Source organism: Crocodylus porosus, unplaced genomic scaffold (assembly GCF_001723895.1).
Source record: "Crocodylus porosus isolate Cpor-Errol unplaced genomic scaffold, CroPor_comp1, whole genome shotgun sequence".
In the NCBI taxonomy this organism is placed as follows: Eukaryota; Metazoa; Chordata; order Crocodylia; family Crocodylidae; genus Crocodylus; species Crocodylus porosus.
Genome location: NW_017728886.1, coordinates 249463859 through 249487278, shown reverse-complemented (window position 1 = coordinate 249487278; position 23420 = coordinate 249463859). Strand labels below are relative to the sequence as shown.

The 23420-nt window shown below is 42.9% G+C and overlaps 1 protein-coding gene and 1 long non-coding RNA gene across 4 annotated transcripts in view; one reads left to right on the top strand and one right to left on the bottom strand.

Moving 5' to 3' along the window:
- The window catches only part of ENPP2 (ectonucleotide pyrophosphatase/phosphodiesterase 2), a 116241-nt gene that overhangs the window by 33956 nt on the left and 58865 nt on the right, over window positions 1-23420 (top strand). Inside the window, exons 1-4 of one of the 3 annotated variants that reach the window (XM_019552255.1) lie at window positions 7587-7751; window positions 8037-8139; window positions 18118-18273; window positions 21326-21451. In XM_019552255.1, the coding sequence (XP_019407800.1) occupies window positions 7719-7751; window positions 8037-8139; window positions 18118-18273; window positions 21326-21451 (418 nt within the window). In that variant the 5' untranslated portion in view covers window positions 7587-7718. Of the gene's footprint in view, window positions 1-7586; window positions 7752-8036; window positions 8140-18117; window positions 18274-21325; window positions 21452-23420 lie in introns of those variants that run through there. The other 2 variants (XM_019552269.1, XM_019552262.1) reach the window with 2 other exon arrangements.
- LOC109321536 lies at window positions 1360-22506 on the bottom strand. Its single transcript, XR_002104079.1, has 3 exons — window positions 22483-22506; window positions 9004-9007; window positions 1360-1409 (listed from the first exon to the last, which is right to left on the bottom strand). It is a non-coding gene; the product is annotated as an uncharacterized LOC109321536 (long non-coding RNA).

Sequence of the window (23420 nt, the reverse complement as noted above, 5' to 3'; positions counted from 1 at the left end):
CAAGCCTGGGACTCAACCCAAGCTCTGAAACGTGAGCCTGCTACACCTTTCACAGGAGCTGCAGAGCTGTATGTAGAAAGAGACTTTAAAAACCTTAATTCGGCAGTTGCTGTGACAGTGTTAACCCAGTAGCTGTCAGCCAGGCACTTTCTCATGCAGCAGGTGTTTCCTCTGGGGGAGGGAGAGTGATGCTGGCTGGGGTCTCTGGGCTGACCTCCCCTTGGTTAGTGTGTGGGGCTGGCACCCCCTCTCCTTCACATGTAGTTATACTACTTCAATTAAGGACACTTACCTTCAGTGCTTGCCCTAAATTTGGGGGCTTTGGTTAAGGGGGGAACATCCTTTCCTGTCATGTGATGTGCATAGTCCAGTCTAAGAAAACTGGGGCCAGGAGGAGAGAGAGGTGCAGTCTTAGGCATGAGTGAGGCTTAGGCATGAACAACGGGCTGAACTGTTCATTACTCTTAGGACATAAACTTTCTTCCCCTAACCAGTAGCAATCATTTAAGCACCTAGAGATCTTTACCGGTAATAACTTAGGTGCTTCCAGGTATAAGTATCCAGGTTGTAGCTATATTGGTCTAGAGGTCAATCAGGACTTGTGGTAGAGGTGATATCTATTATTAGACCAACTAGATTTTTGCAAAAAAAACAACTTTAATTCCAGGTGTAAGTGGCATTTGACTGAGCCTTTTGAGATTCGATATGTTGTACTTAGGCGCTTACAAAAGCAGCTGGATGGCAGTTAAACTCCTTAAAGTCCTTTTGTGGCCTTTTCTTGCCTTGGAAGATAAAGTTTCAAAGTTCACATACCAGCTCCAGTGCAATTAAAAAAAGTATGTGATAGATGTTATTCACATCACTTAATGACCTATTGGAAGGCAATCAGATCCAGCAGTAATAAGTGTGGCATAAGACCCTATACAGGAAGCACCAAAGTTAAAAAAAAATTGCATGTAAGAGATGAAGATAACGAAAGAAGGTTCTGTAATTGTCATAACATTTCTAATGACCAAAGGATTTGGCATTATATTCCTGCTCTCAGGAAGATAATGGCTTATCTTTGTCTTTCACTTAGCCCTCCTGATTAACATATCAATTACAACTTTAGGATTCTCTTTTCTCCTCCTCATGGTCAATTTGTACTTTTTAAATTTACATGGCTGTGGTTGCCAAGTGTTTGGCATTCTTCATTTGTGATAACATTTTGCACCAGTCTTTCAGGTAGCCAGTTCACACTGATCATTCAATTAATTTTAGTCTATAGCAGTGGTTCTCAACATTTTTAGGATTAAGACACCCCTTGGAAAATACCAATTCTTAGCTTTTGTTCCTAATAAGCAGTTCTTTTGTCATAAAGAACTCAGAAAGACACAAACAGGTCACAGTGTTTTTGATATTATGGATTCCTATTTATCATGTGACTCATGTAGGTATTTGTATACCTAACAGTGGCAACAGTGTTGTGGGGTGTCATGTACCCTTAAAAGGATCTCACAACAACTTAGGATGTCACATCATCCAGGCTAAGAATCACTGTGCTATAGTTATTCTTAGAGATCAATAGAAGAGAACTCCTCTATAATCTCAGTTTGCAACAGCTTTTGCATACTGGTCCTTTGTGGCCTGTTATTACGTGGATTCATTTTGAATCTTGTGTGAATATGAAAACTTAGTTGCACCTGGGATCCTGGGGGTGGCATCTACTAACTGACCACTCACAACAGACTAAAACCAAACCTCCTCATGCATCTGGTACTCTGACTTCTCTTCTTGTCTCTCCTTTCTATCCAAGCTAATATGGAAACTTACAATCTATTCATTATTTTGTTCCCTTACATGTATCATCTTCTTTCCTCTCTCTTTCCTATTCCAGCCAACTTATAGTTTCATAGTTTGTAGGGTCGGAAGGGACCTGAGCAGATCATCAAGTCTGACCCCCTGCCATGGCATGAAAGAGTACTGGGGTCAAACGACCCCAGCAAGGTATAGCCTTGCTCTAGCCTCCTCTTAAAGACCCCCAGGGTAGGAGCCAGCACCACTTCTCTTGGAGGTTGGTTCCAGATCCTAGCTGCCCTGACCGTGAAGTAGCGCCTCCTGATATCTAACCTGAATCTACTCTCTGCCAACTTGTGACCGTTATTCCTGGTCGCTCCTGGCGGTGCTCGGGGGAACAGGGACTCCCCCAATGCCTGCTGATCCCCCCGACTAGTTTGTAAATGGCCACTAGATCCCCCCTCAGCCTTCTCTTGTGGAGGCTGAACAGGGTCAGGTCCTGTAGCCTCTCCTTGTAGGGCCTGCCCTGCTGCCCCCATGAGAGTGGCCCTCCTCTGGACCCTCTCCATGTTGTCCACATCCCTCTTGAAGTGCAGCACCCAGAACTGGACGCAGTACTCCAGCTGCGGCCTGACCAGTGCCACATAGAGGGGGAGGATCACCTCTTTGGACCTGCTTGAGATGCATCTGTGGATGCATGACAAAGTAGGTTGGCCTTCCTGACTGCATCCCCACACTGCCGGCCCATGTTCATCTTGGCACCAGTGATGACTCCAAGATCCTTTTCTGCCCCTGCACTGACGAGAAGGGAGTTCCCCAACCTGTAGGTATGGTGCCGGTTTTTCCTCCCCAGGTGCATCACTTTGAGCTTGTCGGTGTTGAATCCCATCCTGTTCTCATCCACCCACCCCTGTAACCTTTCTAGGTCCGATGGCAGCCTATTCCTCCTTTCTAGCATGCCCACTTCTCCCCACATCTTAGTGTCATCAGCAAATTTGAACAGGGTGCTTTTTACCCCCTTGTCCTAGTCGCTGATGAAGTTGTTGAACAATGCGGGCCCAAGGACTGAGCCCTGGGGGACCCCACTGCCCACATCCCTCCAGGTTGAAAATGACTTTTGCCAGCCTCACTATTCTATTACACCCCAGCCAGTATTTACTTTTCTGATGCATCATGTCACAACTACTTATCACAGATCTGTTCCAAACTGGCACAGCTAACGTGCGTTAGATGTGATTTCCCTCTCCCCTCATTCTGTCCTGGGACCCGCTATGCCAGTAACAGCCATAGCACAGATGATGTTAAATTGCCAACAAAGTCCTATGGCTGGAGTAGTTATTTCTGTCCATGAAATGAATGTAACTTATGCTGCCAAAGAACTCCTCTGTCAGATTAAGTTGAATCTCCACTGTGGGGATTTCCAGTGTAACTATATTGGCAAATTCTCATAAGTGTTGACATGACCTTCTATTAGATGAAGGGAAAAGAGAAAGAGGGTTGATAGGCTTTTGACTTACTTGGGTATTATCCAAGATGTTTACTCTGTGTGTCCTTGTAAAATATGGTAAAGGTCTGGGCTATATCTCAATCTTTGCTGTGTGTTGCCTCTTCAGTTGTTACTTTTGCTAGTATTGCCTAGATTTGGCTGTCTGAGATTGGAAGTAGGTAGTTTTTAATAAAGTGCATTTAGCTGGCAATTTTGGTTTTGCTGGTGGTCAAGCAGGACTTGAATGTGACTGATCTTCAGGGTAGATTAAGTAATTCAAGGCTTTTGCTTGAGGATATGTGAAATGGCGATTGATCTTATTTGGAGATTGACTTTGGGTAATTTGTCCAAGTGCTGTTCACTGAATTTGATTTCTCCTGCATGCACTCAGCCTTTTGGATGGCCACATCTTATTTAAAAACGTGCATGATAGGGATGATCTCTCTTAATTATTTTAAGCTATTGGGACGTGCCACCCCCTAACTAGTTATACAATATTTTTCTTGTTGTTAGGATTTGATTTTTTAAATATAAAACATATGTAAGCTATGTAATACTAAATGCAAATGCTATTGAATATTAGAAAAGGAAGCTAACTAATTTAGCTGTAAGTTTACAATGTGACCATTTCATTTAAAGTGTCACCTAGTGGCTGGCTTAATGCTTTGCATTCTGTGAGTGAAACGGAAAGCATTAAAATCACCATGTGTTAAACAGCATCAAAAGTTCAGAGTCTATTCCTTACACTATGAGAGTAACTTGTGAAAGCAGTATTACTTTTCCTGCTGATTATGATACAGTTCATTTTAGGTGTATTTATTGTTAATTTTAAGGCTTTACTTGGACCTGTGAGTGTATTTTTTCTTTCCATTAAATAACGTTGGTTACACACCACTTATTTATTTACATATGTTTTTCTTTCTTTAAATAAAAAAAATAGTTAATTTTCAGTGGACAGGATTTTTGCTGCTCACTATAAAACCCCATGTAATTGCTAATTAAAATACTAATTAATTGGTAATAACCCCTGCAGTAAAATTTTGCGTAAATAAGGATTAGTGGGTTTGTACATGCTAATGAATGCCTTCTGTATTACTGCTGTGGTTTGATGCACTCATTACAAAAAGAGTGATTGTTCACTTGAATGCTTGATCAGTTCAGACAGAGCTACTAGGAAATGCATAACCCATCCTATACAAGAAAAAGAATCAATAACAAAATTAGGCTACTGATCCATACAGGTTGAAGGAAATTACAGAAGAGGTTATTATACTTGTATTACAGACCAGAGAGCTAAAGGCCATATCCACATCTAATTTAAATCAGCACAATTCCATTGACTTCAGTGGAGTTTCATAGATTGACATCAACTAATGATCTGGTTCCCACATGCAAAATTTTAAAAAGAAATCCAAAATTTTGAAACATGGCCACTGCTTTTGGAGCGTTCTGTGTTCTGAATATCCCATTTTAAAACAGCTTGAAACTAATTTTCAGTAGTGAGCACCTACAACATACCTGCAGGCACTGGGAGCAGTAGGTGTTCAACACCCTTGAAAAGCAGATCAAAATTGGCTTAATTTTGATGCCCAAAGTCAGTTCCAGTTAGTGGCAGTGGTATGACTTAGAAGAGAGCTCATATGTCTCCTGATTTCCAGTCCCACAGTAGTCTTTGTTCCTGCCCAATGAACCAAGGCCCTCATGAATGCTGACGTTTGCTGCCTATTAGAGATTAGTGGTGTGACGTTTTTGGTTTTCTCTTAAAATGCCAATGATGCGTTACAGAACATAATATGGTTATGGATGATATTATCAAACAGGGCTAAAATTATGAAGAGATTTTTGCATACATCACTTGTCTGTCAGATTTGGGTCAATGCCAAATTGCAGTACAAGCCAAAGATGTAAAATATGGGTAAAAAATACACTGTGTGGGGAGCAGGACTAGATGAACCTTAAGGATGATTCTGTGATTCGAGGTTGTGAAGGACTTGAGGGTGGCTGGCGTCCATTGATTTTTTTTTTTTTAATCTTGAAAAATAAGTGCTATTTGGTGCATAAATAGAATTTTTCCTTCTTTCAAGTATGGACATAGGCTCTGCAATTAAATGTCCTAAATAATAGACATTTTAAAATCTGTAAATATTTTGCCACTGAGTAGTAGCTTTAGTTAGTGCAGATTATAGGCAACTACATCACGACGCATGTTTACAAAGAAACTGTATGAATGTTCCAGTTATCTACTGATGGGCTGGTGCTCTTAGGAGCTCTTTGTTAAATTGATACTCCAAAGTTAGCCCTGCCCCAGTGGCTTGTGGCCCCTTCCTTAACTGCTGAAGCCCACTGGCCAGAGATGCACGTTATCCCCAGAGCTCAGAGAATGCTTCCAGCAAGCACATTTTTGCAGCATTTGGCTACAAGAAGTAAACAGATTAAAAAAACCCAGTCCTACCAAGGAGGAGGATACTCCACAAGCATCCAAGACAGCAGCCCCCACTCTTTCTCCTTTCTAGTTGCATAAACTGAACACTGTGTCTTGCTCTATCAATTACTTAGTATATTTTTCAGGAACAAAATATAAACATTTCTACCAAACTGCAGCTTACTATAAGTGTGTTTGCCAAGTGGTGCTGCCTCCCTCCTTGGTTATTAGAAAGCGTTTTTGTTTCAATGGGGGGAATAAAAATGAATAGGTCCCTCAGTCCCTCACCCCCTGCTCTCTCGGTGAGGGCATGTAACCTACGCATTACGGGGGTTGTCACCAAAGAAGGGCAAATACGTTGTGGGAGCCCCTTGTTTGAATGTTGGCAGGCACCTCTTGCCAGGCATCTGTGTGACCTTGCGTGAAGAAATGGGCTTCAGTATGTAACCTATAGTCCAACCATCTTTTATTTGCAAGGTGACCATTGGTGAGGTATATCATACATGATCTCTTGACTAGCTCTGTGATGTACTTTAAAGAAATGGGAGTATGTGAATCTTTTCATGTTGTGCAACCACGCCAATCTATTTAGAGCCCATTACAGACGGTTTCTTTTCACTATGTTTCATCCTTTCACTGAGAAGCTTTAGTTTCTGCTAAACTGGATTACCTACCCTAGCACTTACCATGACTCAATGATGGCACTTTCCATTAACCACTGCTTGAAGAAAAGATCAGTGGCTGATGGCAGTGACTTCTGTTACAGGTACTGGGACAAGGTGTTGCCATGCCCTGTAAAGGTGTGGCTTTTAGGTGAGGGTGAAGTCTAAATGAGAGCTGTTTCTCAGTGAAGTTCTATGGTATTTGTGTGATACAGTGGCAGGTTTTAAAGCATTTTTATTAATGCAGGCCCTACAATATTGACAACTCTCAAGGAAATTTGGAAACTCCTTTTTAAGGCTTGGCCCATCCTGACTCTGTCCCTTTAAGTCTAGTTTTTAGCAAACAGTTTAGTGAAAGAAGTTTTCATTTGGCAAAAAAGGGCCCAATGACTTTGATAAATAAATTGCCTTGGCAAATAATATCTAAACCACCCATTTGAACCATAATTCTATTCTCTCTCATTGTACCCTCTCTTACTGTGTACTATGTAAATAGGACTACTTATCAAAGCTGCTGACCTTTTTTTTTTAAATGGTAAATGAAATGGGGAAGGGCTGACATTTCACTTCCTTTCAGATATGTTGAGATTACAAAATGCTTGGATAAAATTGTGTGCAATTACATAAAAGCTTACTCTTGGGGCTTGCACTGTAACAGCAGCAGAAGGGATCACAGTCTGAGAAAGGCATTCTTCTCTTCCGTGTTGTGGCCGTCCTGGAGATTCTGCTGAAATCCACTTAGAAGCGTCAGTTGTCGCTCACAAGTGTGAGACCAGTGATTCATCTTCTAGAACCAGAAACAAAAATTACAGCTCCTGTGCAAAGGCAGTTTAGTCTGTGTGTCTTTAATGTATTAAAGTTATTGTGCATTATTGTGGTGTCTAATGCCTAAAAGTTAACTACGCTGAAATTCTTGTTTGCACTTTTTTGTGATGTTTGAATATGGCAACAGAATATTTTCATCCCATAGCCCAAGTGTTTTTCAGTTTTAGCTGGATGAAAACACATTTGGTTTCTCTTTTAACCATGCTACTTTTGTGAAGAGAATAAAACATGAACATGAACTGTTATTAACATAAGAAAACCTTGCATTGCCAGAGGAAACCACATAAAAGTGTGTGTGTGTGTGTGTATTTTGTGGGGGGGAGGGGGGCGAGAGAGGGATGATGCCTGAAGCTTCTTGCACTCAGAGCTGCGATTTGTGAGTGAAACATGATGAAATCACCCCCTGGACAAATCAAATGAGCCTGTCAACCTCACCAGGTGGGATTAGTTGTAGCTAATAGACTGAACTCACAGAGCAAACAGAGCACTGCACTCAATATAAAGAAAAAGAGAACTTACTGCAAAGACTTTTCAAGAATTCTCTAGTATGGCTAAGAAAAACTGTTTCCAGTTCAATCAGGTAGGGAAGGCAAGGACCATGTTTGTTTTTAAAGGAGTAACCACTGTCTCTTGAAATAAATTCTACAGAAAGAAACAGCTGAGCTTTAAAATCAGATGTTTTATTCATAAAGCCCCTTCTGGTTTTGATTCAAATTGTGACTCTGTCATTTACTGTTCCAGTAATAGGAACTGCAGTGACAGGGAATTCAAATAGTATAGTTGGTCCTCTACTTTAATCATCATACTCTTCAATTCAGGTTCCTGTTTTGCTTAGTCTGATCACTTTGCTTTTTTCCTTTTACAGGTAGTATCTGTGTTTGCTTTTGCCTTTGGAGTAAATGTCTGTATAGGATTTACAGCAAATCGATTGAGAAGATCTGAAGAATGGGAGGAGGGCCCAATTTCAGGTACAGTAACTGACATAAATTGTACATCTCCTTAACCTTATGCTATATGCTGTAGTTAGAAACCACTCCCACTCTGAAACAGTAGTTTACTGTTCCTTTTAGTTGTAGGATATAGTGAAGAATAAGTTAACAATCCCAAGCCTGTTGACCTTTGGGACTCACCTATAGGTCACCTATTTACTTAAACTTTTGCTCTGTGTGCATGTGACTATGGAAAATCAGGCTTATTTTAGGGTTGAGTCCATTTACCCTGATTTTGTCATTAACTGTTGAATATCATGCCTGGTTTGGGGGTTTTTTCCACTCTGTATAGATTCATTTGATAAATAAAAGAAATGTAGAAACTACTGGTTGAGTTTGTGTACAGTTTTTATAGCTAGCTAAAAAGCAATCTGTGCATTTATTGATCAGCCAGAATCATTTCATGTCTAGTGGCATAGAGAATAGCTTCTTAGAGTTCTGTATCTGCCGGTCATGCTGGTTTCTGAACAGTAGACGGCAGACAACTAACAGCAAGAATGAAGGGGTGAGAATAGCAGGTGTTAGCTTAATATCAGGAGCTGCATGAAGCAGATGTGCTGTCACTCATGTATTTTTCTTCAGTCTTGCATCGTTCTCCTATGGGTGGAGGAGGAAAAGGGCCTGCCACAGGGACCTGTGTTTACATTTTGTCAAGGATATAGGATTTTGTCAATTCAGGCAGAGTCCAAAGGGAAAAAATATATAACGTGGAAAAGTAGTTAGAAAAAAAAAAGGACTTGGCTTGTGTGTCTGTTTCTTTCATTGGTATGAAATAGGAAGCTTGTGGTAATTGACCTTGACTTGGGTAATGTAACTGAAGTGAAAGGGTTTCATTTACAATACCCATCTGTAAAGATAGCTTGAGAATTTTCATAAAGAAATTGGTTGTTTACCATGACCTGGTTGAGTTACCAATGAGGTCGTGGTTGTGTGTCTGTATGGCTTTTTCTCCCCCTGGAATGGGTGTCTAATCACAGCATTAATCAGGACAGTGAGTGACTGAGTAAAGACATGTAGGTAATTAAAAGTGTGGGAGATGTTGCTCCTGGAATTTTTACTTTAAATACAAGGGCTGCTCTTGTTTGCTAAAGTATATTCTGTTATTAGTTTCCTATTAATTGTTAACTCTGTAGGAGTCATTCTAACACCTTTATGTTTCATGGTTTCAACATGCAGACTGTCAATGATTTTTTTTTTGGTTTGATTGGTGCAGTTACAGCTGATTTTTCTGGGGTTTAGCAATCAGAAAATTGGCTGTAATGTGATGGCTTTAACTCTTCTGTTTTTGTGTCAACCAAGTTACTTACAATATGTCAACATTAACATATAATGGAAGCAGGATGTAAAATCCAAGTTCATAAATTCACGTTCAGATAGAATAAATGGAAGAACTGAATTATTGTCTGCAAAAGGAAGGATATACTGTTGGGCAGAGTACCTTTGTATTAACTGGTAACAAATGCAAAAGGAGTCAGTTTATGCCTTCATAATCACATATGACTCCTATTAATAATAATGGAACTGCATATAGAGAATGGCTTTTAAGAAACTCAGTGCAGTGAAATGTCAAGCTACACGATTGCTTTGGGATCCTTTTTAACTTGAGTTTTAATTCCATGTTTTTAATAACGCTCACATAATTATCTTTTAGAATTAATGTTACTATTAGATGGACTACGGAAAACACTGTTTTTACCATCCATTGTTATGCATGACTGGTGCATTATCTTTACAGGTGCATGTTGTAGGTTCTTGAAATTTTCAAATCTAGTCTATTCCATTTATGTTTTATGAATCCTGTGCTACATCTTTTAAATCTATCTGTATCTTAGGTACTCATGTGAGAAAGTAGTATCAAGCGCTAAAAAAGTTAACTTCTACAATATTTGGATTGTGCTTTAGATGACTTATTAATTTGTATACACATCTGCATTAAAATACTATAAGGAACTGACTTAAACTATCCAAAGCAAGAACACTAACTAAGAACTGAGGCTGCACCATTCTTACACTTGTCCTATTATTGATTATTGGCTAACTAAATAGTTTCAAAATGAATGGTCAAAGTATGGTATCCTGTTGTCATACATCAATTAAACACAAGAGTGGGCCCTTAAATTTTAGTATTCCAATGCCTGTAAGAATGTTGAAGCCTTATTCTTAATCCTTTCTGTATTTTATAGCTAAAATGTAATGACATCTTACAGTGAAATCTTATTCCTTTCAATGACGCTCAGCCATATAGAAGTGTAGAGTAAGCAACATGAAGCAAAACTGCCACCCCATACTCTAAAAGTAACTTTCTTCTTGCCCTCTCTCCTTTTATATAGCAGCTGCCTTATTCTTACCGTGTGGTGTCTTCTCTGAGGAGCATTATGCAAGCATGCCTGAGTAATCATCCATTGAAAGTAATCTAGTCATTGCAAGTAGGCGTTGTATTTTTGCCACATTAATAACTGGGTGGAGTCAAATCAATCAACCAATATGGCACTCTTCTAGGTGGATACAAGATACAGAGCTTGGAAGTGTTATCATTTTCATATACATATAACAGACACAAGACAGTTTCACTTCATAGGATTTATTTCCCTATCGGTATCATATCATTCAAGCTAGAGCGAGCCTTAAAGAACAATAATTATTTGAGTTCAACTTGAAGGCAGCTCAGAAGAAAAAGTGCTTAAGTAATGGGAAAAAAATCCTGAAGTGAAGAGAACCCCCGTTCTCTCCAATGAGATTCAGATTTGATGGCAGGATCTTCAAAGCCAGTCTAGGAATTTTGAAAAAAAGCTTGTATTCAGTGCAAAAGAATCTGACAGTTTGAAAGGTACCTTCGCTGGCAGTCGCGTGGCTCCTGTAAAGATGTTGACTCATGTTCAAACTATATGACACAACAGTACTCAGGCCACAGCATTGTGTATGACCTGAAAATTGTGGTTTGGCCTCAGACACAAGGTCATCTGAAACAAACAATTGAAGAATTTCCATATAACAGTGGACATGAGTTGCACTGTATCATTCTGATGTGAAATATAAAGGGTCACACAGTAGCTCAGTAGGTATAATAGTTATGTACTACAATAGCTGGATAACACTTTTGCTTTTTAACTTATCAAGGCAAGATAGTTGTCAAATGGATGGAAAATAACAAAAGTAATAGCTGAATGATATCCCACTAACAAGATAATGGAAACCGTTCTTCACCCCAGCTAACGCTAGGTCACTGAGATACTACTTCAAACACTGTTGACATTGTTGCTTCTATAACATCCAGCAAGGCTTGTCACATTTTCCTTTATCACACACTGAGATGTTGTTTTCAAGAACATTATGGAGTAGGTTCCCAACTAGGCAGAGGCTCTGTTGAAAGTAACTTCCTCTCAGAGAGATGAAAAGGGGCAGTGCTAACATAAAGCATTCTGAAATACATCCTTGAGTCTCAAACCTACAACTTGACACATCTGGGATTCTGGTCTTAAATGTGAATACCCGACATGTAAGGAGAAAATATCAGAAGAAGTTAAATAATGGACAAATTTAATGACATTTAATGGACAGTAAATTGTCTAAGGGCAATTTTTCAAAAGATTTTTTCAGAAGTTAGCTCAACACCCAGCTGAGCAAATTGAAACTAATGACCAGTACATCAAGACACAGATGACTTTGAAATTGTGTTTCAAATGGGTGTTGGGTTTTTCTGCAAAACTGACCTTTTAACAGACACTGAGACAAATGTGTAGATCTGAAATGTCTGCCATGCATTTTGAGTGTTTATAATACCCCTTGTGAGGTTTGAGGCACTTGGAAAATGCTACGTTTTCACTCGTTTTTTGACTGCAGAAAAATAATAGGGAAATATTTCTGTTGCAAAGAACTAAGAAAGACTGTAACAGACCAGAAGGGGTTTAACGCTATGTGCAAAGTTTTGGGTGCTGATTTGATTCGAAAGAGATTCAGCCTTGATTAGGATTTGGTGGCTGAATCTCCGAATCCAAATTGAATTGGGACCAATAAAAAGGTCTGAATTGATTCAAAGCTCTCCAAATCTTCGGAAAAGATTCAGAGAGCTTTGATGATTCAGACAGTCCCCGCCCGCTGCAGCAGGGAGCTGGAGCCGGATTCCATGCTGGTAGGTAAGCGGTCGGGGAGGGGGGTCTGGAGGAGGGGCACATCCCTGATGGGCCTCATCCCCCCATGGCTGCCCTGCCTACCCTAGCTCCCAGCACTTGGGAAATAAAGCCTCGACTCACCAGATGCTGTCAGGTGGGAGGGGTGATCCCTGCTGCCCCCCACTGCCCCACGCTGCATGGGGAGCTCTGCCATGAGCCCTCTGACCCCCCCCAATCCCCCTGCCCCCCATGGCTGCCCTGCCCATGTGAGCTCCATCCCTTTAAGAAAAAACAAAATGGAATCACCAGTTTCTGCTGGATGTGGGGCGATCCCCACTGCCCCACACTGCAGGGGTGCTCTTCCACGGGCCCCCTGAAGCCGTGAGGCTGCTGCAAGCACCAGTGAGTCTGGGGGGGTTGTTTGTTTTTCCATTAAAGACCCAGAGCTCAGGCGGGTCGGGCAGCTGTGGGAGGGCTAGGAAAATGGGGGGGGGCAGGGGGCTTATGGCAGATTCCCCCCATGGGGCAGTGGGGAGAAGCAGGGATCACCCCCTGCCTGGCAGCACCTGGTGAATGAGAGCTTTTTTTCCCCAAGTGCTGGGAGCTGGGGCAGGCAGGGCAGCCATGGTGGGGGGGCAGGGGCGGGCAGGGGTTGGGGCTTGGCAGGGGTCTCCTCCCCTCCCCTCCTCCTCCCCCCTACTTATCAGCATGGAATCCGGTTCCAGGTTCCTGCTGCAGCGGGCAGGGACAATCCGAATCATCGAAGCTCTCCAAATCTTTTCTGAAGATTCAGACAGCTTTGAATCAACTTGGACCTTTTTATTGGTCCCCTGATTCAGTTCAGATTCAGAGATTCAACTACCAAATCAGGTCGAATCTCCTCCAGATCAAATCACCACCCAAGCTTCACACAGCCTAGTAGATATTCATTATGAAGTGAGATGGTTGAATTAAAGATTTAGTGAAATAGTGTTTTTTTAAATAAAACTTCAAATAAATCCAAACGGATTGCAGTGTCCCATTGAAGGTGAAAAATTGGATTGACAAGCATGTACTGGCTCAAAACAAATAGATTTAATTTTTATAAGCATAAAGTGCTCCTGCTGAAGTTAAGGCGAGAGAGTGATTCTTGGCACTTCTGCAAATCAGACCCAAGTGATTAAAGCAGGAAACCATAATTAACTGTAAGACTTGCACAGTGCCAAAGAATGCCTGTTGTGCAGGTATGAAATTAAATGCGTCATTCTCAGCTTGGATTGAACAGTTCAGAAGCTTAGTAACTAGCTGTTGAAATTTGAAATAAAAAGGTTAGTTCACAACATTCATTTTTCAGGATACCAGAAGTGATTAATCGGTCACAAGGAGTTATTTTTGGTAAAAATGAGAGTTTTCAAAATTAATTTCCTGTTGTAATCAGGATTGGGAGAGTAAATGAATGTAAAACAAAGAACATTGCTTTGGGTTTTTTTGGACATTGTCAAACAAGATGATTCCAGTAACTGGATAACATGTTGCTAGCTCATGTATGTTGTAGTAATGCTACCACATATATGTTGTGGTAATGATGGAGTGATGTAGCCATGATGGTCCAGGAAATGTGAGGGGGAAGGTCCAATAAAAGATATCATCCACAAAAATCCTTGCCTCTGTTATGCATGTTGCTAGCTTATGTTTAGCTCCATGACATTCTAAGTGATCATCATTCTCAAATTTAGCATGTCTATCAACTGATGTTCTGGGAGTGCCTTTTCATAGGAATGCTCCTATGGTTTTTTCCATTAGGTACTAATATACATATAACTTTACTAAATAAAAAAATGCAACAAGCTTTACCTATTTGACCAAACCCCCACCACAAAACCACCAAACCTCAAAAGCAAAGCAATGAAACCATCTACTGTTTCCCTTAACTTTGATCACGTGCCTGCATCTTGTCACCACTATAACTATGACACCTAACCATGCTAGCCTTCCCATGCTGCTTTTATCAAACAGCTCACTCTAAATACTCCAAACTACCCGTCCAGCTTTGTTTCGGGATGCTCCAGTTAGTAGCCTTGGGATAAAATCATAGAAAATTAGGGTTGGAACGGACCTCAGGAGATCATCTAGTCCAGTGGTCAGCCTTTTTTATGGTGAAGATCACTTTTTGGAAGTAAAGGGTGGGCAAAGGGGTGAGGCTCAGCTGAAAGAAAATGGAGAAATAACAGTATATAACATAACAGTATATTTTATTCTCTCTTTGTTAACTTTAATATAGGTCTGTCCAAAATTAGTGAAAGATTTTGTGACCACAATATGGGGATAGGTTGTTGGAGTGAGAAAAGTGATATGACCCGAGTGAATATAATGGCTGAGGGACCCACCTGAGGATCTGGGCCCCGGTACATAAAATGTTACTCTTAAAGGAGCAGTGAGAACTCCCTCCAGTGCTTGTTAACGCTGGTAAGATGACATGGAAGATGAAAGGCCCAGCTATATTCCCAGGTCAACTGACCCCTACAGTTAAGGCTAAATTAGGCAGGGCTCTTAAACAGTGCTCAAGAGAGCACTAGGAGCTGGAGTCTGGATTTCATGAAACAAGTAACCCCTGTCGCACCTATGGTTAGTACTGAGGTTTTGCACCAAAAATGCACCCATGCAGACAGGAGCTCCTCTGGGAAGGAGAGAAACCAGGTTTGTGGTTCTGGCAGCAGCACATCCACTGTGCTTGGTTTTTGGCCTGGTCTGAGATTCTCTACCACCCAGTTGTGGGGGCTTCTACCTCTGGGTGCAGCCTCGGTCCCCCAACCTGTGCTCCAGAGGCCTGTGCTCCGCTCTGCTGTGCTCTGGGATTAAGCGGCTGCTGCTGTGGGCTGCTCGCTGCGCCTGGAGCATGGGGGGGAGGGGACATGGGCCCCCAAGGCCTCCACCAGGCTGTGCCCAGCAGCAGAAGTCCCTGTCCCCCCATGCACCTGGGTGGTGGAGAGTCCTAGACGAGGCTGGGCTGAGGCTCGACCCCATTTCTCTGCCACCACTGGGCTGAGCTGTGCCCACCTGGCAGCAAAAGGAATGTGGGGTTGGGCCCTGGCGTGGCTGGGTTTGGAGCTCTCCGCCATTCAGGGGCGCATGCGGGGGGGAGCTCCTGCTGCGGGCACAGCCCAGCAGATCCCTTGGGGGCTCATGTCCCCTCCCTGCTGTGCTCTAGGTACAGCAGGCAGCCTGCAGAGGCAGCACAGGTGTGGAGGGGCATGCGCCCCCGGGGCCCCTGCTGGGCTGCGCCCAGTGGCAGGACTCCCCCCATGTGCCCCCCTGGGGGCATAGCCAGTCCAGGGCCCAATGCCACGTAAGTCCTCACTGCTGAGCTGAGTCACACATGCACAGCTGCAGTGGGGCTTGAGGCAGAGCAGCAGCTGCCTCTGCAACCTTTGCCTCCACCCCTGCAGAGAAGGGGAGGGAGCCCACCGTACCCCTGGAGGTGCCCCCCTGGGGTTCCAGTCCTCCCAATGGGGCTGGAGCCTGACTTACCTTCCCCTGCTCCTGGCTGAACCACAGGTCAGTCCCTCACTGTAGGGGCCTCAACCTGGCCTCCACCCCTTCTCTCCCCCACAGGGACTGGGGCTGAGGGTGGTGGGTGTGCCCATGTGCATGCGCCCATCTGTCTCCCCAGCCTAGGATTGCCCTAAGGAGGCTCAGGGATCAACTGGCTGATTGCAAGCACCAGGTTGGTGACCACTGATCTAGTCCAGCTCCCTTCTTGACCATTCCCAACAAAATCATCCCAGCCAAGCACAACCACCCCTAATTAGATTATTCCAGCCAAGACTTTGTCTAGCCAGGTCTTAACCCCCTCCCCCCACCTCTGCCCCCCAAGAATGGAGATTCACAACCTCTCTGGGTCTGTGCCCGTACTTTACTACTGTCCTACTGAGAGTTCTTCCTATCTAACCTAAACTTCCCTTGCTGCAACTTGAGGTCATAATGATGTCTTCTGAAGATTGTTCAATAAGGCTTGCAGTTAAACTTTTTACTATCTAGAACAGCAGCAAAAATATGGTCTTTTATCCATAACATTTATTTTTTCAAAAGTCTGTGTGGCATCAGATTTGTTTAAAAATTAGTATATGAGTCAATCTTCTATCAAAACAAATAGTCTGCTGTAGAAAAAACTTCAGCACCAAGCCAGCTTTATCTATTTCCTTAGAATGAATTCTTATAGGTATTAGAAAATTCAGGAGACGCTGCAAAAATTTCAAACTGTTTTTGAAGATGAATATGAATTTATATCTCATTCTTTGCCTGCTTTAATGTCTTTAATGCAATAGAGTAGTAAACAGCATCCTCAATTAAATCTCACATAGCACGCTTTTCCCCCATCTGGTAAACTGAAATCTAAGTATTGAAATCTAACACTTGCTATTTTAATAGTTTGAGTATTGACAGCCTACAATTTACTGGGAAGTTTGGACTTTGAATCAGATGTGTAAGATACTGGCCACGTTCAGGCATTATATTTCTACTGAGAGAAACAATGTACTCCTGGTAGAAAAGACATGCATATGAGCATTTCATAAATTTCTCCTGGAGGAAGTGAACCCTTTCTAGAAGAAAATCTTCCAGGTGTCAGCCTGGATGGTTTCCCCTGTGAGAGCATTCTTGGGAGAGAAACTAACTCTTGTATGCTCCCTTCATGGTCTGGTCCAGGGGTGGAGGGGAACAGCAGTGACTGCCCAGGGCTGGGAGCTTTACATTGATACTTTCTTCCCTCCCCTCCCTTCACAGACTAATCTGGGAGGCAAAGACAGCAGCAGGGCAATGATCCCCACCTCTCCCCAGGGATTGCCTGGTCTGGGGAACAGGCTGGGGGCTTTGTCCTGCTCTTCCCCCAACTTTTGGAGGAGCTGCAGGCACCAGCTTTAAAATGTTTACATGGCTGGGAGTTTCTCTTCACAGAGCACTTCAAAGCCAGCACTGCAGCTCCACATGCAGGGATGTAGGTGGGAAGAATCTTCCTCCACAAGGTACCTTGAAAGCCTGCACCTGCAGCTTCACGGTAATGGGGGTTTCTGGTTTGGGAAGCTGCAGGGGAGCTTCGCCTCACTACTCTAGTCTCCTGGGACAGGGAGGAGTGCAGCAGCCAGTTCCCCACACCATCCCCAGATCAATCAGCACAGAGTATGGGAGAGGGGACACTTGCAGGCTGCCTGCCTGTGCTGCTCCCCAGGAACTATACTTTTTCTCAAAAGTTTCCCCTGCTAGAAATAACTGCCTGTTTGAGGCCAACCATGTTATTATCCTAAAAAAAAAAAAAAAAAAATTAATTTTTGTATTTTAATACTCTACAGAAGCCCACAAAACAGCTGTGTAGTCCCTAACCCAGTGTGTCAAACATCTTAATTTTGTTGCATGCTTGGAGTATAGTAAACCAACTCATTCTGGATGTCACTAACTGCATTTCTTTTCATGATAACTGCCCAGTTGAGCATGAAAACATCACCTGGTTTCTAAATACAAGGGGCTACTTTTGAGTGAGTCTTTGAAGCTCCTATAAGTGAGCCTCTGAGACTTCAGTACATTCTGCTAATGATCTCTTGATTCTTAGACTGAAAGCCAGGTGCATTTCTCTGCAGGGCATTAACACCACATGCTGCTTGCCCCCTTTTTTTTCTAAAAGAGCAGCCTTTTTTTAGTTGATTAGACTTTGGCTTCTGCAAACAACCTGAGTGTTTAACCTACTCCTTTCCCTTCCTCTCCCCTTCCTGTAACAAGGTGACTGAAGTTTCATTAATCAAACTAGCACTGCTTTGAGCAATCACTTAGCAGTCATTGATGGTTTGACAGATGTTGCCCTGTTTCTTGTTCCATGCAGTCCTGTCAGATTCCCCCTGGATCAGTACTTCTGGGTCCTGTAAAAACAGATGCTTTGAACTTCAAGAGGCTGAGCCCCCTGGCTGCCGTTGTGACAACCTGTGCAAGAGCTACAACAGTTGCTGTTATGATTTTGATGAACTGTGTTTAAAGACAGGTATGATGGCTCTTCTCCCTGGCACCCATCCCCCCTTCCCTCTGCATCTATCTGGTGAAAAACTAAGGACCACTCTGAGGACCTGCTGTATTCTTTTCTTCTTGGAGCACATTTAGCACATCGCAATGTGTGGTCCACAGTTCCTTACAAGGACCGGTGGGAAAATGAACCTATCTTTCCTAGTCACTTTTGGCTCTGGCTTAGCTTCCAGGGCAAATAAAGGTAGCATACTTGTATGTTAGGCCTCACCTGAAAAATAGATTCCACTATTGTTGTGATCCCCCTTTTGAAAACTGTCAGCTATACATGCTGAGGTATTAGTTTTCCCTTCAATTAGAATAGGAAATAAGTGATAAGCAGAGGACAGTGGTTTAGTGGTTAGTCTTGCAATTAATGTTCATTCTCATGGCTGTGCAGAAGGTCCATGCAAGACCAATGTATTTCTTAAGTCCCACAGAAGCTGTAAGTTATGCACAGATTCTCAGAGGAATAAATGACAGGTGATGGGCTGAGCTGTTTGCTGTTATTCCTAGCACCTATTTCCAGATGTCGGTGCATGTACAACACACTAATGTAACCTTTACAGTTCAATCAGTTGCACACCAAGGGGCAAAAATGTCGTATATGGGCTTTTTTTCCCTGGATCTGGCCCGTGGGCCATAGGTTTGGCCATCCTGTGTCCTAAAATATTATACATGAATTTCAGATATTTCACATGTACCAAAAACTCATAGGAAATAGTGAGGACTGACAGATGCCCGGCCTCCCCACTCCACAGCCTTGAACTTTTATTGCTTTCATCTCTGACAGAGAATCACATTTACTGAGAAGCCAGAAGAAGGGCTTGTGCATAGGTAAAACAACAAGAATAAAAAGTAGCTTCATTTGTAGCACAGGTTATTTTTCCCCCAATATATTCATTTTTTGATTGAAAAATGGTATTTCTGCACAGCAAACTTCTCACGTCAGACATCTATAAATAATAACATATAATTTCACTAGGAAAGCTTGAGTTGATTTGGTCTATTGGTACCAGTAGCCAGGAAGGTCTGAAATTTAGGCAGGTGTGGTGTGGTTTTGGTAAATCAGATAGTGCTGTGAGGTACTGAGTGCTTTCAGCAGGTTGGAATTTGGAAGATGCTAGTACTGTGAAAAATGAGTCCCTCCATTTCCCGTCTCAGATGTCAAATATATACTTATATGCATACTTATCTATCAAACACTTAGAAGTGTTCAGTATGCTAACTAGTGCCATCACCAGAGTATATAACAGTATATTACCCTTTTATGATATGTGTATAGACAAAATTCCAGGCATTAGGAGGAGAGGTAGAGAGAGAATGATAAATAAGTTGCAAACCCTACTTTGGTTTCTTTATGCCAGGATAAGTATTTAAAGGGACCCTTAAAGTTCCATATCCATCTGGGGGAGGATTTTTAGGTTTCTTCTAAGACAGGAAGTGTCGAAAACAACCTTGGGATTGCGTCTGTGGGCCTGTTTGCAGGAGTTGGTTCTGCCATGTGCAGCCATATCTTCAATGGTCCTTCAGGATTGTGTCAGTCAGAGCTGACAAACTCATCTGGCTCCGGGCTGCATGGGGGTTGTTGCGTTGCTCTGCAGATCGGATCAAGAGCACACATGCAGGGAGCCAGCATGCAGGATCAGTCGAGCAGGGTACCACATGCAGCACTCAGTGCTGAGTTCAGTGTGTGCAGTGGCCCAACTGCATGCGCTGCCTGCAACATGCACCAGCCCCACACCAAGGCTTGTATTGTGTGAAGAGAGAGGCTGTGCCGGATGGACCCTGTGTACTGATTTCAGGGCCAGTCTGAATTAGGCTCCAGGCCACCTGTGTATGCAGAAGACAGCATGGAGAGCCAATCCAGTGGTGTGCTGCATGAAATGCGTGCCCCAGACTAACCCCTTATGCTGTGTGCAGTGCCTGTAGCACCAGGTTCAGCCTATGGACCAAATCATAGGTCCCCATGGGCCAGGTATGGCCCACAGGCCACGTGTTTGACACCCCTGGCTTAAGTTTTCCTGAGGCTTGTCCAGGACTGGGAGAGACAGAAGATGTCTTACAACCACCTGAGTACTACCTTTCCCTGGAAGGCCAGGTTTGTGCTAAGTCCATTAGGGCACATCTGCACCACTTCAGCACCATGCCACCATGTGTCCCTTCCATGTGTGTGCTGCCTGTTGAAGTACCACCATAGGGATGAGTTGGGTGCATGACAATAACCTGCCTTTCTCAGAAAAACTCCCAGGGAGTGTAGCCTTGCCTTTAAGAGTGTGCTATAACAGTAGTGTAACTAGTAGTGGGCGAGCAGGCACCAACTCTGGGTGCTAATTTAGAGGGGGTGCCAAGATGTCTCCCTCCCTCCCACCAGGAGTCTTTATTGAGGCAGAGGCAGACCTGCTCTGCCTGGCTATAGGAGCCAGGCAGGCATAGCCCCACGCCCTGTAGTGTATCTGAGAGAAGGAGGGCGAAATAGATATACCTTATTGATGTTCCTGGTGGTATTAAGTTTGGAAAATGGCTTAAACTACAAATGGCTTAAATCAGTCATTTTCAAACTGAGTTCCAGGGAGCCTTGGGTTTCCATGAAAGGTTCTGCAAAGAGATTGGGGATAATGTCAGACCAGGCCGGGAGGCAGTGCATTGCCATTGTGGGGCCAAGTTGCCTGGCTCTGCAACCAGTCTTTGGGGTAGGGTAGGAGCTGTGTGGCAGAAGAAGTGATACGAAAGGGTTCCGTGACCAGGAAGCCTGAAAATCACTGGTTTAAATTAATAAAGCTTGCTGCTTGGAAATGGGGAAGTACTTGAGCCTTCCTACCATTTGCAGGCTCATGTTGTCTTTTTGTTTATAGTCAATATATCTATTTCAAAGTTCTTGAAAGCATTAGGCTGGGCATAGGCTTCCAGATCCAACTTTAATGCTTAGGCTAAGTTTGTTTAGGATACTCAATTGAGTGAAAGCTTTCTAATTTTTTTTTTGCTTGATTGTAATCTCCTATCTTATGTTTTCATTTACCCTGTAATCATTTTAGCTCGAGGCTGGGAATGTACCAAAGATCGCTGTGGAGAAGCAAGGAATGAAGATAATGCGTGTCACTGCTCTGAAGACTGCATGGCCAGAGGAGACTGTTGTACTAATTATCAAGTTGTATGCAAAGGTACATATTTCTATCTCTTTTATCTATCTTGAGCTGGTAGAGGTCAGCCTTGCGGGTAGTGCTTTTTGCCACTGTCTGAGACTGCCTCCCGTTTCTTTTTTCCAAGGGTGGGGCCAGTGGCTGGGGAGGTTTAATTTTCTGCACCCTGTGTTGGCAGGTGCCATCAGTTCTCTGGAAACACTTTGTTTATGCACTGGCAACTATAGGAATAGCTTTTATTAACTGGTAGCTATGTCTGACAGGCTGGTTGGAAGAAAAGAGGGTTCTACTTGCTGAAGGACTTCTATACACTGCTACACTGGCAAGTCCTGATAAAGGATGGGGGCAAGCAGACCCTCTCACCTGAGTCCCAGCTGCATCCCAAACTGGAAATACATCAGTTAGGGTGCTCTGGCTTGTTTCACCACATCTCCCCTTGAGCCATCAGTCTCCGGCAGGCCTGAAAGTGGGCAGTGGGGAGACAGGCCCAGCAGAACCTCACCAGTAAACTTCTGGGTCTGGAATGTGCCCCCAGACAGGTGTCACATGGGTGCGTGGAGAGAGTGTGAACAAAGCACGCTTGGCCCCCTCCTTGCTTAGACAGGCCCGTACAGGTGTACAGTTGAGCTTAGTTGGGATCAAGGCCTAACTTTGGATATTTTTATCTTTATTCTTTTAAAGAAGGAGTTTCACATGAAGTGCTTCTTCCACCAGTTGTATCTTGTTTTAAATCAGGTTGTAGCAGACAAAGGGTAATAGGAACATGTAGTTATGCTGGGCGGGTTTGTGCAGTTATGTTGTTTCTCTTCATTCTTGTTGTTTTTTAATTACAGAGACTTTTTATGGGAACTTTCAATTTTTTTCATGGTGTGGTGAGCCAGCCGTCAGAGCAGTGTTGTAAACCTTTTTAGAGTCCAGGCACCCCTCAGAAAATGCAAGCTCTCAGCTTTCACTTGTTTGACTACAGAAAAATGATAGAGCAATTCTTCTGTTGTAAGGATCTCAGAAAGACCATAACAGATCAGAATATTTTTGACACTATTGATTCCTACTTGAAACCTCTGGGTTTATCTTGTGAATCATGTCTGCACACCTAACAGTGCTACTATTGATCAACACCCTATGGCACACTTACAAGGATCTCACAGTACCCCAGGATGCCATGGCACTCTGATTGCAAATCACTGTATTAGAAGCTCCTTTTTCACCATAATCTTAATCTTGGTGGGATACAACCTGCATTGCATAAGTACATGCATCCTTCTGAGTAGGTCCCTCTAGTTCATGCGCTCTCATAGCTCAAATGGTGGTTGGGCTTCTCAACTATTTGCTTTCAGGAAAAAAAAGTTTTTCAAATCATTAACGTCTTCCCCATTTCTTTTCTGCCACTTAACTACATATGTTCGAAAGGCAAGAACAGGTCAAAGTCCAGATTCTCACCAGAGCAGGCTTTGCTCTCTCAGTCCTGATTTTTGCGGTTGAGAGGAAAAACTAACTGTGCCACTTCCAGCAAGTGTTAGTAGACTGCATTTTTCCTCATTCCACAGAAATAGTTAAATACTAGATCTAGATTTTAGCTCCTGATTTTTGAGGTGCTGTTCTTTACAGAGATCAAGAATTAGTTAAAGCTGTCTCTAGCTTTAATATATGTAGTTTTTATTTAACCAGGCAGGAACAATTGTTCTCAGTGACCCTGGCATCATTACAGGAGTATGTCTTTACATGAGAATAGTTTTTTCCATATTAGTGGTTACAAATATCTTTTCTTTTAGCAATAAATGTGCCTTTTTAAAAATCTTGTTATATTTGAACAAGTAACTCGTATCTTTTGTTGATGTTCAAGCTTCTCTCCTACTCTCTTCTCATGGCCAGTTAGAATCGCTGTTCTAGAAGATTTCTGAAACATCTGCAATTTTAAAATTGAACTACAGTTCCTTTTGAATAATGGCAGTCTCATAAAACAAGCTGGTGGAGGGTGGTGTTTTGGCTT